This window comes from Corvus moneduloides, chromosome 1 (genome assembly GCF_009650955.1).
Source record: "Corvus moneduloides isolate bCorMon1 chromosome 1, bCorMon1.pri, whole genome shotgun sequence".
NCBI lineage: Eukaryota > Metazoa > Chordata > Aves > Passeriformes > Corvidae > Corvus > Corvus moneduloides.
The window spans coordinates 124,763,053-124,781,093 of record NC_045476.1 but is presented as its reverse complement, the minus strand read 5'-3'; the positions used below and the strand labels follow the sequence as shown (position 1 = coordinate 124,781,093).

The following is an 18,041-nucleotide window of genomic DNA, read 5'->3' as shown; positions in this document are numbered from 1 at the left end:
TGTTGTCTCCTTAGATTCTGTGAAGTACTCCAAGAGGACCCTGAAAGACAATTAGCCAAAGTAAACCTGTCTTCCGTAAATACAACACTTCTCATATTTATGTCCACAAATTGAAAGTATTTGAGTTACACTGATCAACATATACCTGAATCTGCCTGTGCACCGAGTACATCAGACAATCTCTTGAGGCCTAGAAGCCTATAATTATTCTAATTCCTATGTGAAAAATTATATCCCCTCCATGAATCCATTTTTCTAACTTATAAATATGCAAAAGCAGCATTTTTCTACTGCACAAGAGATCGTGTCTGTAAACACATTATAAATCGTTCAGATACAGTGGCAGTTCTATGAATTGAAGGGGTTTTATAAGAACTAAGGGATTTTACTTAACTCCTCTTTCCAAAGAGGTCTTTTTTAGGCAATGATAAGACTTGAGGAAACGGCATGAAGCCGAGTCAGGGGATTAGGTTGGATATAAGGAAAAAGTTTTTCACCTAGGGGGTGTTTGGGCACTGGAACAGGCTCCCCACGTTAGTGGTCACAGCACCAAGCCTGACTGAGTTCAAGAAGCGTTTGGACAATGCTCTCAGGCACATAGTGCGAGTCGTGGGGATGTCCTGGGCAGGGCCAGGAGCTGGACTGGATGATCCTGATGGATCCCTTCCAACTCTGCATATTCTGTGATTCTAGGTTTTGAACACACCTCCTGCCCGGACAGCTTCTGTCGCACGCATTACGGGCACAATGATCTCACTGCAGTGGCACTACATTTAAAACTTGCATTTAAATCCACGTAACTAAGCTCTTTCGCAATGTAATACAGCGTGAGCTTCCCTCCGTGTGCGCCGCGGAGGCCCCGAAGGGCCGCAGAGACGCGGCAGCCCGGGCGAGGGCTCAGAACCCTCGCTGCCGACGGCCTCCATTTCCCCGGCTTTTCCCTGTGCCACCTCCCCCGCCTCTCCGCCGGTATAAACGGGGCGGGCCGGGCTCCCCAGCCCGGCTGCGGCCGCGGCCGGCCCGCTCTCCCCGCCTCCCTGAGGCGCGGCCTGGCCCGGCCCGGCCTGCTGTGGCGGCGGCACCGGCAGCTCGGCCGGGCGGCTCCATGGCTTTCATCCGCAGGCGGCGGCTGGAGCGGGAGCTGTACTCCAAGGAGAGGTGAGTGGCACGGCCCCGCCGGCCCCGGTCGCCCCCGCTCGGCCCCGGCCCTTCGGAGGGCCCGGCGGAGCTGCGGGTGGCGGGGCCTCCGGGGAGGCCGCGGCGCAGCGCCGGGAGGAGAGCCCGGGTGCTGTGCTGCCCTCGTTGTTACTGCTGGGATCAGGCGGCTGATGGTTCCCCTGAGTTACGGCTGAAAAGGGTGTAGAAAGGACCTGGGAAAACAGGAATGCTGCTTGCCTTGCATAAACTGCATGGAAAAATAGCGTCTTGTAGATTTTTGTATCTTTGTTTGTTCTCAGTTGTGCTTGTGGCATGGAGCTTTGCTTCACTGTAGTTTGTTGTAGTTTGCTGGGATTTTTTTTCTTTTTTTTTTCTTGAACGCTATAGTCAGTATATTGTCAGCCTTTAAATTACAGACTCTGTGCTGCCTCTTTAAAGTGTTAAATTCAATTAGCCCGTTCTTGCTTGCTGACTGTAATATTTGTTTTGTTTCTGAACGTACAACAAAGGCTTGTCACACACACTTGAGTGTATCCTGAATTTACCCTCTTCTTTTTAGGTAGTGTCCCACTTTCTTTTACCTGGCTTAGCTGTATCTGTCTTGTCACAAAGTTTCAAAATCTTTTGCAAGCTTAATATTTCCACGTAGGAAATCTCTGTGAGAGCGGTTGGTCGGCATGGGTCACACAGCAGAAGGACACATTGCCTTCTCTGGAGGGATCAGGGATTCCCGGTTGTCTCCTGCCACAGGAACCAGGCGGACAGCAGGCTGCTCCCATGCGAGCCTGCGCAAATTCCTGGTGCAGGTCTCTGCTGGCTACACAGCACTGTTTATTGTTGATGAGAAAACCACATGATGAAGAGCTGGACTCACTCTGTCCATATAAATTCTGATTAATAGCTGTACAGCCCATGAAGCTACCACATCCTTTGAAGTGGTGTTTTTTTTTTTGAAGTACAGATGTGTTCTGGATCACGTTTTGTCTTCTTGTATATCTCGTTTCTTTGGGGGCTGCTCTAGTTTCAGTTGTGTGTAAGGGGCTGCAGGGAGAAAGGACAAACTGTGTAGAAGGAAAAGAGAACTATTTTTAATTGTAAAGTAAAGCATCTTAATTGTAGGAAAAGCAAGTAAAATGACTGTGTTAGTTGTGTTACGGATTTAATGTAAATAGTATATTTTTTTTTTTTTGAGAAGCTGAGGAAAAAAAGGCCAAAACTCATCAGACTTGTCCCAAAGAACCCAAGTGGGATCTAAATCACTTTTAAAAAGCCATGAGAACAAACTCAGCATATCAGTGTCATCATTACTGCTCTGCAGTTATTGATGAGAACTCTTTTTCTTTGCTCATACTTGAAAGCATATCAGGATCTTATTATTTGAGTTTGTAATTTGAGCACTTCATGAAAGATTAGTGTCATTCACATTTACACTGGCAGATTTTCCTATATCTGCAAACCTATTTCTCTGTTTCTTCCCCCTGCCTAACAGTTGATATTAGTATAAAATCCAAGTAAATTTATGTTTTGTACCCTGTATCAGGTCCCTGCCTCTCCCTCTTTTCCTGTGCTTTTCTCAATTAGGAAATCTTAAAAGCATTTAAGTGATTTAAAATACTTTGAGCTTTGAAATATCAGATTAGAAACACTGTATTTTTGTTGCACGTTGTCCTTATAGTTCTGTCTTAAAGCAGCAAAAAACCAGCTTGCTATGACTTAATTGAAGGGACAGGTTCTGAGAATTTTTTACCTAGGTGCTGGGTAGCTGTTACAGACACCAACTTCTGCTTGAAGGCATTTACTTGATCTTTGTGTCCTTGGTGTAGATATTTCCTAGTAAGATGAGCAGGACTTTTAAAAATTTTGTGGCAGCTGTATTTGCTGTGTGCTTTGGTTTGGGGTTTCTTGGGTTTTTTTCAGGTTTTTGGTTGGTTGGGCTTTTTTATTACTTGTACATCGCTTTCTACAAAACTTTAAGCTATAAAAGTTTCGGTTAGGGGTACTGTGAAACTTGGTAAGTAAGAAGTTAATCTTCTTATGCAGTTGCTTTGGAGGGAAGGAAGATCAGATTAGTTTTAAGTGATCTGAAAAAAAATACTTCTTCTTGACTAATTAGTTGGTCCACTTTAATATCTGATTACATAAACCTTCTTTTCTGACTATATGCCATTTTCTAGTAGAAAACAAGAAAGTTCTGAAATGTCCTGTGTGCAGGACAGTTTATTTAATCCCTAAAATACTCATCCTTCATGAACAGCAATCCTTTTTTGCAAACAATTTTAGTTACAAAACATCAAGTTAGATGATGTGGTGTTTGGCTCAGGTTGTTGCTTTCTTTATAAATTGATTTCTCACTTCTGTTGGCAGTGTGCCCAAATGCAGGCAAGTGTAAACACTTGGTACAGGGGCTCTCTATAAAGTTCTGCTGGTTGTCTTGCCTGCTGCTCAGCTTCTTGTGTGAGGGGTTTGTCTCTTCTGCTGGAAACATCACTCACATGAAGCAACCTACTGGCAGCATGTAGGTGCTCCAGATGGATCTTCGATGTGATGGCTGCTGGGGCATTGGGATTATTTATTTACTTATTTTAAATCAGTAGCCTTATCTTACTCTCTTCAGACACAATATGCATAATGAAGGTTTTTATCCAAACATCAGCAAATGAATCCTACAGCTGGCCTATAGGTAATTTGTTCTTGTTGGGAGGAGGTTTAATTTTAAAATTGGTTTTGCATAGCTGTGGGCTGCTGCTAGATTGGGCTGCCCTGCTTTTTCATCCCTGACAATTTCCTTCTGTTACCAGGATTGTGCTTCCAGTATCAAGTCAAGTGATTATGCAAGGTGTGTTGGATCAGCCACTTGAAACCCTTCTGTCCAAGTAGATTTCCAGCATATGCTTTTCTGATGAAAGGATGAAAATAGTAAGACTTCAGTCACAGACTATGAATTTAAAGCAGGATCAATGGGTACCTTTGCTGGGTGGTATAAACAGCATTTTGCCATGGCACAGGCCTCTGCATGGACTTTCCTGTGTCCAGTTTGAATAAATCCAGTGCTTCAATTGGTGAGATTGGTATCTAAAATAAACGGTGGACTTGTTGTTTTGTTTTGTTTTCTTTTCCTCCCAGATGTTGTTGGATCTCTGAGTCTTTTTTGAAGTGAAGTATAGATGTACATGCACATCAAGCAAAATAACATTAAATTCTCATGTAGACTAAGCCTGATGCAACACACTTTTGTCTGGAGGATATTTTGTAGCATCTTGGCAGGACTTAAAAAGCCCAGGTTGTAGTTTGTAAAGAGTGATTGGCTTCTTAGCTGCATACTCTGAACAATGCTAGGAATATTTGGGTGCCTTTGGGTTCCCAAACCTTGTGTATTGGGAATGACATCATGCAAGCTGAAGTTTTGCAAGTGTTTTCCTGATGCTTAGTGCTGAGTTTTCCTATGCGTCTTGGGTGTGTTGTTGACTCATATTCCTCAGACCTTTTCTGAATGGCAATTATATGGGAGCCCTTTGAAAAAGGCAGTGAGTTCTGTTTTTCTTGGCAAGATAGTTACCTTTTTCTGTTTTTTACCTGGAGCTGCTTCTCAAAGGAATACTGATTCCCTTCACAAGAAAATACCTTCCAAGTGACTGGTGTATGAATTTTCCAGTTATTCTATTCTTTCTGGGGCTATACAATGACAGGAATTTGAAATAGGTCTTCAAGCAAAATTACGTTGGCATGCTTTAATTTACCTCTCCCCTTAAGTGTAGGTGGTTACCTTTAAAGCTCAAACGGCTCCTCATAGACTGTTAAAAGATTAACTCTTTACTCCACCAGGCTCTGTATACTTTTAACCCTGTGTGGGAATTGAGGATGTTCCAGCACCAAAGCTCTTAAAGCCTTCATTAAAGTTATCTGGGTGGATGGAGAGATGTGTGTGTGTACACTATACTGGTAATCCATTGCTGTAGCTCCTATACCCCAAACATATACCCTCAGACAGGCACAACTATGGCTGAAAATCTTCTTTCCATTTTTGGATCTGGGAAACTCCTTGTGTTATTTAAGTTGGTGGTGTTGGTTTTTCCAGCTATGTGAGTTATTATAATAGAAGATATTCCCTTATCTAGCATGTTAGTTCTTCCCCCTCCAAGCTGCTGCTGCTGTTGATTTTTGAATGCAGAACTTGCATTAAACCTGAGATGTAACAGTGTGAGTGCTTTTCCCACTCTAAAGCTCAAGGCTTTGCCATAGTGGCAGTGGTGGCTACTGATTTATTTTACCCTAGAAAGTGGAACTGTCTCTTTCCCAGAATCTCTGACAGCAGAACTGCCACACAGGTTTGCTGCATTCCAAAGGGTAGTCTTGTTCCTGACAACCTTGTTCTTGTGCCTGACCCCTTCACATGCTACTGATTCTGGTATTCCATGTACCCTTCCATGCGCAAAACTATCCTGGGAAAACTCCACGGCTCTGAACAGAAGCTTCTATTATGGCCTATCTGCTAATGTGATAACTTTTTAAGTCAAAGTTGGCTGGTCTCCACAACTGGAAGTAGTTTTTGAGGCATTACAAGTGTGTGGGACCAGCAAAGTTACTGAAGCTGTTCCCCCCTCTCAAGTTCCATTTTTCAAATATTACACGTAAATAAGAAAATACAGTCATCTTGGAAGTTCTCTAAAGGTTTGTTTGCTGTTGGTGAGACACTGGAGACAAAGACTGGACTGTTAAGAAGCTATACTATAAGGTGTTGAACCTCTTCTAGACCCTCTACCCTTATAGCTACTTCCATGAAGTTTGAACTTTTTTTTTTAAATCTTGTCTAATTTGTCTCTTTGTCATTTTCAGAATAACACATTGGGGTTTTTTTGGATAGCCTAGTATGTCAAGTTCACTGTACAAGAAAAAAAGGTCCATGATCCCCGAAGACATGTCTGTGGCTTACTAACTTCATCAGTGTGTTGCAAAGCATTAAACAGCATTGTGACCACAACATTTGTGAACATAAACCTGTTCTTATTCATAAGCAAGCATAAAAATATCCTGTAATAAGCTTTGAGGTGTGAATTTTATTTCTTGATTTCAAAGGATTTTGTGTCAACAGATATTCGAGTTGCTTTCCAAGCTATAGCATTACCTTTCTCTAAGTAGATTTTTAATAAACACTCATTAATGATTTATACTTGGGAAGTTTCAAGTAACAATTGGGTTATTAATTTTGAAAATGGATCAAAATGAACCACATGCTGATAATAAGAAAAAAGTCTCAAATTTGATCCTTTTCTGTTTGCCTGAAAAAGAACTTTGTGATATTTCTTTATTACTGTGGAATACTGTAGGAATACAAAGTTTTAGATCACCAGGCAAATGTATTTAACAGAAACTGAAGGGATCTCCTAAAAATGTGTAAGAACCAGAACTGGGTTTTGTTTGTTGGTTTGTTGTTTGATTTTTTTTTTTTTTTTTTTTAGATGTTGGTTCTGACTGATAATTTAAAATTTAAAAAAAAAAAACCAAAAACAACAAAACAAAAAACCAGCCCTTTTTCATTTTAGATGCCAAAACATTTTTGTACACGACCCAGTTAAAACTTAAAATTTGCCTGACTAACCACTTAGATTGAGGGGTTTTTTCATCTTGGGATCAGACTTGAAGGCAAAAAAGGGTAGACTGGGGACATTGTTACTTGTCTCGACATTGGTTTTGTGATCCATGCTGTTATTCCAGGTCAGTGTGATAAAGTCATAGGCTTACAGTGTTTGCTGTTAATTACACAGCACTGGGAACAGTACAGCTGCTCAGTGGCTGAAGACCAAAATACAATTTTCAACTGTTACAGGTTTAACCAGTTTCTTACACAGGGTATCTCATACATTCTCTTCCTACTATTTATTTATTTATTTGTAAGTCTTCCTGTCATGTGCAGAATTAAATTTCTATTTTAGATCTGTATTAAGTGTGCATACAAATTCTAGTTGTAGGACCACATAGCAGCTGATAGTATATAAGTTTGGTATGCCAGTCATCTTGATATCACAGGTGTCTTTGGAATACCTCCTTTAGCTCTTTGGAAAGCAGTCAGCCCAAAGCCCAACTGCTTAGTTGTGCACTGAAGATCCCATTGCTGTAATTTTATAACTACTATGATTGATGTCCTTTTTTTTCAGGCCTTCACAACACTGTTTGCCTACTTATGCAACATGCCATAGACTGATCCGTACCCTTGCGATCTTGGTAGATCTAGATACTTGTTAAACCTCCTGGCAAGCCTGAAGTATCATCATGTGCTGTGATGGTTCTCAAGAGGGGCCCTCTTGATACAGTAACTATCAATGGCTCTGTTTATGTAAAAGATGTTTCTTCTGTGAAGATAAAAAGCTCTGATGTACTCTAGTAACATGTGATGAAACTTGACTTTTCTTTTCTTTGACAACTCTATGGATCATTAACACAGGGAAGTGAAATTTAAATACTTACAAAGTAAAGACTGAGATGAGTTGAGAAACTCCAGAAGGTTGTGCCAGAGATCATGCATCATAATCTCCAGAGTTCATTATTAGCAGTAACTTGAACTGGTCTAGATTTGTTAACCAGTAGTTGAGATGCAAGTGTGAAAATTTTGCTTTCATTTATGGTATCGTGTCTCTTTTAAAAGGGGCAGTTTTTGTGGCATAGTCTTGGGATAGGCAGTAAGTTTGTCCCAATTGCAGTGGGTGCTTGAGAGAAGTAGAGACTTGTGATTGCATTTGTGGAGATTTGATATCTGGCTCTGTCTGCCTGCAGAAGTGACTCACGGCAGCCTGAAAATACAGGAAAATGCAGTTAGAGTGAATGGACTTGCATGTAGAGTAGCAACAAGCATAGAAATGCCAGGAAGAGACTTCAGAACTACATGGAAGGCTCTGTGGAGAGTGGGAGGGGAAGATAAAATATGGAAAATGCACTTGGCCTATATGGTATACGTTTGAGGGAAAAATGCTTTAACAGTTGCCAGCACAGCAATACAACCCATTTTCAAGACAGGAAGGCTGAGGTCAGTGAGCAGGAGATTGTTGCACAGGAGGTTGCTGATCTCCAGCAAGAAGCTCTACAGCGATGCTGTCTCTGTAAACCTAGGAGTGAGTAGTCATGTGGAAGAGACAGGGAATAGCAAAAGGGTAAACTGGATACTGCTAGCAAACATGGTATTTTAAAAGGAATAAACCTACAGTTTCCCCACAGTACCTATTTAGCCTATATGAAGAGTTTATCTTGAGTTTTTGTGCATATCTTTTCTTTTTTTTTCTTCATGAAATCATCTGGTTCAGCAGCAGTGAGTGTTATGCCAGGGAAAGAATACCTCAAATTCTTGCCCACAGCTTCCGGTTTTGGGAAGGTGAATTGATTTATAAAGTGACAAGTATAGAGATACAATAGTTTCATGGAGATAGTTATAATGAAAAATTTCGAAGAGAACTCTCTTGGTTTATGTCTTTTGACTTATGTGAAGCATATTATAGTTACTGTGATTAACAGCCAATGTTTTGATGTAAAAACATGGCTTGTCTGAATACATAAGGGATGCCTGCATTTACCAAAAACTTAAAAAGTCTAGTAATTACCAGTGCTGTCAACAGGTGAATTTGGAAAGAATATAAAAATGTGAGGAATTTGTTAAAAGAGTAGGTGGAAACAAAGGAAAGAGACTAAGAATGAAGAATTTCAGGAATTAATTCTGTTGAACAGGCATCAGTTTACTTGGAAAATAATTAATTGTGGGACCATAAATGCTATTTCTCTGAAGCTCATGTTTCCTATGTGAATAGTGGCTGTTTTATGATGAAAGAGAATAGATTTTTTTCTAAAAAATCTGGGTGCTATGTTTGTTCTTGACTTTTTTATTATTATTTTAATATTTTGGCTTGTGGATAATAAATTGAATGTATATGCTTATACATACTAGAAAGAAGAGCATTCTACTGGTGAGTTGCTCTTTATACATCCTAACATAGCTTTATTGAAAAGCTTTAAAAATGTGATAGAACTTGAAAGATCTGAGTTTGCAAAATCAGAAATTTTAAGTTTGTCCCAGATGATTTCAACTGGATATGTTGAAAAATGGGATTTAATGGTAACTGTGTGGAAGCTACTATGTTTCATATCCTGAGTATAATGCCATACGGTACAGAATAACCCTTGGGTCACTTGGGGTCAGCTGTCCTGTCTGTGTCCCCTCCCAGCTCCTTGTGTACCTCCAGCCTCCTCATTAGTGGGGTGGGGTGAGAAGCAGAAAAGGCCTTGACTGTGTTTAAGCACACTCAGTGATAACAAAAACATCTCTGAATTATCAACACTGTTTTCAGCACAAATCCAAAGCAAAGCCTCATAGTAGATAGTGAAGAAAATCAAGCCAAAACCAGCACAATGGGATCATAAAAAAACTGTTTTCAAGAGAGGAGAGGTAAAGATAAGGCCATTTCGAATAAGCAGTAGAGCAGTAGGACAAAGTATCTTGGACACAAGACCACTGTTACAAGTAACCACTGTTACTTGTAGTTACAGTAAACCTTTATTTTTTGATGTTATGTTCTGTTTAATATAACAACCACAACACAAATCTTTAAGTGCACAAGATGTATTTTCAATAACACTATCTTTTCCATTGTGAAATATGCTTTTTCGATGAACAGGCTGTTCGATTCACTCAGTTCATTTTGTGAACTCTTGACATATTTACTGCTGTTTGAATACTGCTCTGGGAACACTTGGTGTTTATTAGTGTTTTCACAGGCATTTCTAGTGAAGCACATCATGAACAAAGTACAAAAAGCTCAAAGTGTGGGTGTAAATAAATACTAAGTGCTTGTGCAGATCAGATCAGTGCTACACACAGACAAGTTGTACTTCCAACTGAAGTTATTTTTGCGTCTCCTGCTGTGCCAGCAGCATGCATTGGCATTCTCTACAGCTGAAACACTCAGTGACCAAGTGCTCACCCTGTTAGAAAGTTGCTGAGTTTTGATCACTTGCAGCAATTTTAGTTAAGTTGTTAGAGAAAGCATTTTCATGTTCCCCCTGATCTGGCCTGTTTGAATTTATTTGGTACCAGCACTGGCATTGCTATGATCCTGAAATTAAATACTTCAGAAGACTTCAGTTTCCTGGTTTTATTTTGTTGTTGTTGAGGTTTGTTGTTAATCACATTAATCCATGAACGGGCTTCTTGGGGGGTTGAACAGAGGTACAGAGGAAGTACAAAATGTGGTTGGAGAGGAAGGTAATGCTTCCTCAGAGGGTGTCCATCGAGTGACTCACCTGTGTTGTAAAATCTGTGCCAGTGTTTTCACTTAACATTTTAGACCAATGTAATTTGGCTTGGCTTCAAAACAATCTAATTCCATCCATTCTAAGTGATTAGTTCCTGCCCTTCTTTTTTTGTCATTGCACATTCTGACTGGCATAGGGCTAAAGCAGAAAGCCTGACTGTATTAGAATAGTTTCCACCTAAGGCATCAGAATCAAATACCTAACCTTACATATGTTGGAAGAGCATCAATTGATCTTCTTCATGTGTAGACAAATTTTCCATATAGGTTGTTATTTTAAAGAGCTAAATTAATTTATTATTGAGGTGTGGCACAGAAAAGAGATCAGTGAAGGCTTTCCAAAGACCTGATATGTTTTATTAAGAGTACTAACTGTTACAGTATTTTCTCTTAGAGTAAAAGAGTCTTTTTTTTTTTTTTTTAATTTGTAGGTTTTCACTGCTTCTTCTTAACCTGGAAGAATATTACTTTGAACAGCACACAGCTAATCATATTATAAATAAAGATTGCAAAGATGAAAGGTACAAAACTCTTACATACCATAATTTCCTGCAGTCATTCTAGGCTCATGTGTCTTGAACACATGCACAACTTTTTTTTTTGTTCCTTTTAGAAAATTCAGAGGCTCCCTAAAAGTCTGTTCAAAGTCAATTATTTTTGAACCAGATGACAATATCCAGCCCATTATCAAGGTAAGTGGTGCAAACTTAAATTTCTTGGTAACTTAAGATTCTCTTTAAAAAGCTTTTAAGAAAGACTGTGTGTTTTTATAACTTGCTGCAGATACCGTTGAGAGATTGCATTAGTATAAAAGCCCCAGAAGACAATGAAGCAAATAACCCTTTCAGACGGTAGGTAAATTTGGGACACTGTATGTATTTAACTTCCTTTAAAGCTGAAATGCCCATCATTTCAAATATCTTATTTACATTTTAGGAATACATCTGGAGGGATTTCTGTTGTATGTAGCCAGGTAAGACCTGCATATAACAGGTTCTTGATCTATAAATGGGTGAGGTTACGTAAATGAGCACGCTTACATTCCTTAATGGTATTATTCCTCAAAGCTGTAGTCCAAGAGTGGGAAGTTAACTGAAAGCAAAACTAATTAATGTCAAAAACTTAGCATTAATGTGAAACTGTTAATGCTGGAAATTGCAAACTGTTAATGACTTCATTAAGTCATTAATTCAATAAAGTAAACTTTTTGCCCTGTGCATTTTATAATGGAGCTTAGGGAAACGTTAGAACTGAATGAAAAAGGAGACAAGACTCTAATAAAACTTCTTATTAGTCATCTTTAGTTTGGTCTTGTTATACTGCTTTCGTCTACTTTCTTCAGCATGTTGTGGTAATGGCAAAGCCATCTCAGTCCCTGTGGTTCAGCTTTGCGAAAACTCTGGACTGTGCGGTATCTCCACCAAATAGTTTTCAGAAGCTGTCCTGAAATATTGTCTTTGAGTTCCAGTCAAGAGTTGTGATTGTGGATATATTAATTCTTAAAGTTAACCAAGGGAATACATTTCAAATTTTGATAAATTGCGGTTGATAGGTGTTCCAAAGCTGTAAAAGATTTAAAAAAAAAAAAAACCAACAAAAATCATGTTTTCCTTTCAGGATAGAACAGAGTTGAGGGAGGGAAATACAATTTTAAATATTCTTGTGTATTTCTGTATTTCTAAAATCTGTCTTTATCAATGCCCAAAATTTATAGCCTTGCTCAGTTACATGCTGCAGCAGTCTAAAACAAATTCAAGCATTTAATATTGTCAGTGCCAGAGGAGTTTGTGGTCTGTGTTGAAGTAATCAGGATACTTAATTTCATTTTGAAATTGCTTCTGTGAAAAATGCTGTGTAATCTATTTCTTGAGTTGGCAGGTTTTCTTGTGTACTGAGTGATTTTAAAAAAAGTATTTCTAGCTGCTCTGGGCAATGCTTCCACCATGCATCATTACTATATGTTCTGAAGTGCAGGTGATTATAAGAAACACCTTGTGGGAAAGAGGAATTAAGTTTTAAGATGGCAAATGTGGTTAGCACCCCCCACTCCTCCCATGTCTTGCTTGCCAGTCCTCTTCCTATCTGTGAGGAAGAGTTCTGAAATAGTTGGGTGACATCATAAATGCTGGTATTTTGTACAGAAGGCATATGGACTTCCAAGTGTCAAGTAGTCACTAGCTGTAATTATGACAAATCATGATCTAATTAAAAGTATGTTTTTTAAGTAGAATTTTGGCCTTGTAGGAAACTGCACATAGCAAACATTTGGAACATCTTAAAAATCTTTGTCTTTTAGACTCAAAAGAAATTTTTAATACATAGCTGGATAAACAGCTTTTCTTTATGTAACAGACAACTTAGAACTAATGGCTTTAAAATATATTAAATGGGAATAATAATTTGAGATTCAGTATATTTTCTTGAGATAAAATTGGGGGAAATCCTCCAAAATAGGAAATTAATACAGTATGCTCAAGGTTTTGCTCAGCTTACAAGTAAAAAACCACAAACCATTGTGTCTACTTCTTATGTAATGTGGAGTACTCAGTATAGTTGTCCTGCAGAAGAGCGATGAATGTAAAGCAGGTTTCTCATTCTGATTCTCCCTTGGCCTGATTCAGGTCTGTACATGCTGATGTCAGATGAAAGACACTAATTACCATTGTTTTTTAATGTAGCACTTAGAGAGGCATGCTGAGCTTAGAGGCTTCTAAGCCTACCACTTGCTTTCTTCTAGCTGGATGTCTCTTGGAGTGGTCGTGTGGTGAAGGTTGGCTCTGTTGTCAGCTGGTGGGAGTGGGGAAGGCTCTGTGTAGCAGCCAGAAGGATTCCTGATAGAGAAGAACATCCATTCTTGCAAGTTTAGTACTTGCCCTTGGTTTGAGGCTGCTGCCATGATGCCTTGGAGCGTAGAACCACAGGTATGCTACCTGTAGGAAGGAAACTGAGGCTCTGGAAAGGACCTGTGTTCGACCAACTCTCTTGGGCCAGGAGTAGAACACAGTAGGTTATGCAGTCCAGTGTGTTTTGTTTAGTTCAGAACCAATCCTGAGCTTAGGCCTGAGATTTAGCAAGTTTGAACCTTCTCTAGAAACAGAGCAAAACCACAACTTACTTCTGGGTTGTCACCTTTCAGATGGTGGATAGTAAGGCACAGCATACAAATCAGTGTGCCAGCAGTCAGGTCTTTTTATAGGAGTTGAGAATGTTCTGAAGAAGAGAGTAGTTTTATGTGGGTTTTGGAGAGGGAAGATGTTCTCAGATATGAGGCTAGCACCAGAAAAATAAAACTGTTCAAAAGCATGGTATTGGATGAGGGGAGGAAATCTGGTGTTCATTATGGTTGGAGCTGGAAGTAAAACGTTTAGCAGCAGCAGCAGAAGGGCATTCATTTGAGAAAGTTTGCAGTGTATGTTGTGAGTTGCTAGCCTGGGGTAATTCCTGTTTGGGCAGAACCTTGAGCCACTAGAAGAGGGGGAGGATCTGCCCCACTGAATGTAGCTGAGTGTATTTGCTTTAGTACTGCGACTCCTTTAAGGTCATATGACTGGGATAAAAGCCCACTAATTGGCTGTATAAGTAAGCCTCTGAACTAAATTGAACTCTGCCCTTCTTGCAGTTGGCTGATATAAAAGCTTATTGTTTTTCTGCAGTTTATCTGGGGTAGTTAAAGCAGGATATTACAACCTAGTGTTTTGCTTGCTTAAACAGTGTTTTTAGCTTTGTATTTACCAGTACTTCTGATTAATTTTATTATTTTTTAAGGTGTGAATCTGTAATGTCTGTTACTATTTCAGGTTTTTCTCATTAAAGAAAGAAATGTTATTGCACCCTATAAAACAGTAAGAGTAAGTATGTATTTTTTCACTGTTCTGAGAAAAGTTTTGTAAGGATTTATGTTCTTATTTCTGAAAGAGTAAGATAATTATCATTTGAGGAATATGACAATAAAGCTTTAAAAAAAAGTAATTGCATATTGAAAAAACATGTCAGAATTCTTCTGTGATGGCTTTCTGATACTTCTTGGAGGACATGCTGCAGACTTCACACTTGCCATTTACCTTGATGTGCAACTCTATGGGCTCAACAGAGCTGTCAGCTGGCTGCTATGTACAGTGGACATTGCATCCTGGCTAAGTGGCTTCTCCTCAGTTCTGCTCAGACCTGAGGATGAGAGATGGATAATTGACATCTCCCAGCTGAGTGCTTCTTAGTTCAAAGAAATGGCAGATGAGGCTGCTCACAGCAGAAATTGGAGCTTACTCCTGGTTGTTTTCTGCTGATGGGATCAGTCTGCTCCAATTCTGAGCCTGGAGGCTTCAAGGCATACAAGTAAGGGTTCTTTGCTTAAATTGTGAGATTAGTTAAGGCGCAAACACAGAATAAAAATTCAGAGTTAATTAACATATTGCCCAAGAATTGAAAAAGACAGAATTATATTTCTCAATGTATTTGTTCAAGTAAGAAATTTCAAGAATGATGGAGTCCCTAAATTTGCATTACTGTAGTCAACAGAAGAGAGTCAAGAGAGGATCTCTGTTCTCTCAACGACTGCTTGGGGTTGGTTTTGTGATTAGATCTGCCTTTAAACTAGGACTTTGAATTTTTTTTCTTTGTTTGTTTTATTCCTGTAATTCTTCATGTGTTGAACTGTTTTGTCTCCTAGTCCTTCCATGATCTGTTTTGCAGCCATGTACAAGATTTATTAAGTATCACACAAATACCTTATCCCATTGCCAACACAGTGAAAAAGAAAAGAATCAGAAGGGTTGTTTGGAAAGCTTTTCACTTCATTTTCTCCTAAGTTATGATTCATCCACAGCTAAAACATTCCTGACAGTTAACCATTACAATTTACTTTGCTAAAGTGCAGCTATGTTTCTGTATTTTTAAACAAGAAATCTAGTTCACCTTCAATCTTTTCTGATTTTTTTCTGTTGCTGCTAAATATCTTCTACTTGAATTGTTGCCAGTTCCATATATGTCACTAAGTGCTGGAATTGAGAAATACATTTTATCTTCCGTGTCTTTCTTTGATTGTTTCAGATCAGTTACAAAATACTGAGCTGTTGTCTTTGCACACGGCTGGAGAGCTACAGAGACAAAAACTTTCACATTGTTGTCTGTAAGCAATCCTTGTAGACCATTCACTAGGATTTCAGAGAGCTGTGGTTTTTTCCTGTTGAAGGAAAATGATGCTCTGGGTGAAATGTTATGAGGCTTTTATCTAAACTGCTACTGGATTTCATGTGTCCCTATGATCCAGTTCCATTTGCTTTTTGAAGCATGCTTTCCTCTTGCATTGCTGTCAGTTCAGCTCAGATCACATACTAATGTATGTGAAGATGGTCTAGATTTTCATGTCTTCCTTCCTTCAGTTTAAAATTAATCCAGTTGTATCTACTGACCAGGGTCTTGTCGTAGTCTTACTGATCACTTTGTTGGCTTTTTTAAAGTCTAGCCTGAGAAATCACAAAACCCTACAGAAACACATTTTATACAGTTTTATACTGCAGTCAGGGGTCATGAAAGGATCGAACAACATTTGCTAAACATGAGTTGTGTGTAGAGTTAGTCCCAGTTGATCCATATACATACTTTTAATATATTTAAGTTAAAACCAGAAATAGGTACTATAAAATGACACTTAAGAAAGTTGGGAAAACTTTGTAGGGGAAAAATGAGTGTGCCACATATGCTAGGTGATGTGTTAGTGAGGGTTTTGTAAATGACTAGTCAAAATAGGCTGCGATTGTATTTGGGATCTTTCCAGCTCAAAATTACTTATGTAGATGACAGTGACTAACTTTTTCAGCCTAGTCTTTAAAGATTTGATGGGCTGGTGTCTTTTATCTGTAAGAAATACAATAGTTGTTTAAATGTAATGTCATTTGCTAGTTCTGTATTTGCATGTGTTAAAAATAGATATTAAAATAGGTACTACTTCTGCATTTACTACATTAACTTGTTCACTTCAAAGCTATTGTGCTGTATTGTATTAAACAACAGACAAAATACTGTACAGAGAGCTTTCCACAGCGAAGATATATTTGTAAAGAGAAAAAGATCAGGTTTTACATCTGCTTTTGGAATCTTTGAGATACAGCACAATCTTTAATAGCATAATTTTATCAGGGTTTAGAGTTTCATTATTTAAGGGTTTTTATTTTAGTTTAGCTTGATTTTATTTTTTTTTCCGCTGAGTTCTGTTTGAAATTCATTTGTAGTAAAAATACTTTCAATTTTAGGGTAGAACAGAGCACTTATTCCAACTGGATATTGCTGGGAAAGTAGGAGATGTTGTGCAAACTCTACATCAGGTATGTGGTTATTTGGTATCCCTGCATAGTTCATCACAGCATCTTTTGATTTTTAATGTAGAGCTTTATTTGTTTTTAAGGTGAAAATCTTGGACTATCTATTTTTAAAATGTAAAATTAAACACAGCAGCTAGTTCTGACAGCTGTTGTAAGTGACCCATATTAGCTTTTAGTACACAGGGTGGTAGTATGCAGACAAAGTAGTAACATGGCAGTAGCAGTGAACATGTAAGTCCTACTTTAAAAAGAAATAGTAATAGATCTTTTAGTATGCTGTCACCAAGAATGCTAAAGCCCCTCCTGTTTCTGTTGACTCCTGAACTGTGTGGGAGATCTCTGTGCTGTTTCACTCAAAGCTTGTTGTTTAGCTTTACAGGGCTTCTTGTCTAGATAAGATGGGAGATCAAGCTGCCATGGTAAGTACCTGATTATTTCTAATATCCCTGTTTAATAATGAAATTGTGATATCATTGTTTAATAATTAAGTTCTCATTGCATTTGAATCAGAGACCATACTAATTTTTCTTTCCTTCTATGTTAGATAACTGCTATATTGCAATCACGCTTGGCTAGAACTTCATTTGATAAAAACAGGTACTTTTCTAATCACTTTCTACTGGGAAATCACTTTCATCTTGTTGATTGATTAGTCTACTGCACTGATAGTTAGATTGCTGGTTGAGTTAGTTTAAGTTCTCCAATTCAGAGAGTTAGCTTCTTCTTGTTCTGAAGCATCTGGAATGGAGAGTGGGAAATTCTGTGCTGTGAAGATGAATGTGTTACTTTATCTCCAAAACATTTCATTTGTCTGTGAATTTGTTGCAGTTTGACATCAGTATATGCCAAATAAAACTAGTTTTAGAAAAGTCAGCTGTCTTACTTCTCTGAGACTGGAGCAGAATGTAGCAGTGTTCCTTTCTGGAGTGCCTGTTAAAGTGGAGGTCTCAACAAAACTTCTTCCTGTGTAAAATAGGCTTAGTGAAGTCCCCATTCTGATGTCCCAAGGCTATAAGCTAACCGAAACCTTTCTAAATAATTTAAGGGTGCCTCTACCAAAGTAAGAGCTGGAGGTAAACTTACTCCTTTTCTTCACTTGTAGATTTCAAAGCATTTCTGAAACGCTGCATATGGAATGTAAAGCAGAAATGGTGACGCCACTGGTGACTAATCCAGGGCATGTGTGCGTTACTGGTGCTAACTTGTACTTCCAGCCTCTTAATGGATATCCTGTAAGTGCCTCGTAGATGGTCTTGCATACAATGTGAGCACGCTG

The 18,041-nt window shown here is 38.8% G+C and overlaps 1 protein-coding gene across 3 annotated transcripts in view; it reads left to right on the top strand.

Annotated features, from left to right (window-relative positions):
* Positions 1-794: 794 nt before the first annotated feature.
* The window catches only part of NSMAF (neutral sphingomyelinase activation associated factor), a 39,271-nt gene continuing 22,024 nt past the window's right edge, over positions 795-18,041 (top strand). Inside the window, exons 1-10 of one of the 3 annotated variants that reach the window (XM_032126053.1) lie at positions 795-1,158; positions 10,880-10,969; positions 11,062-11,140; positions 11,232-11,299; positions 11,385-11,421; positions 14,246-14,296; positions 16,697-16,768; positions 17,137-17,184; positions 17,310-17,362; positions 17,868-17,997. In XM_032126053.1, the coding sequence (XP_031981944.1) occupies positions 1,106-1,158; positions 10,880-10,969; positions 11,062-11,140; positions 11,232-11,299; positions 11,385-11,421; positions 14,246-14,296; positions 16,697-16,768; positions 17,137-17,184; positions 17,310-17,362; positions 17,868-17,997 (681 nt within the window). In that variant the 5' untranslated portion in view covers positions 795-1,105. Of the gene's footprint in view, positions 1,159-10,879; positions 10,970-11,061; positions 11,141-11,231; positions 11,300-11,384; positions 11,422-13,252; positions 13,370-14,245; positions 14,297-16,696; positions 16,769-17,136; positions 17,185-17,309; positions 17,363-17,867; positions 17,998-18,041 lie in introns of those variants that run through there. The other 2 variants (XM_032126063.1, XM_032126073.1) reach the window with 2 other exon arrangements.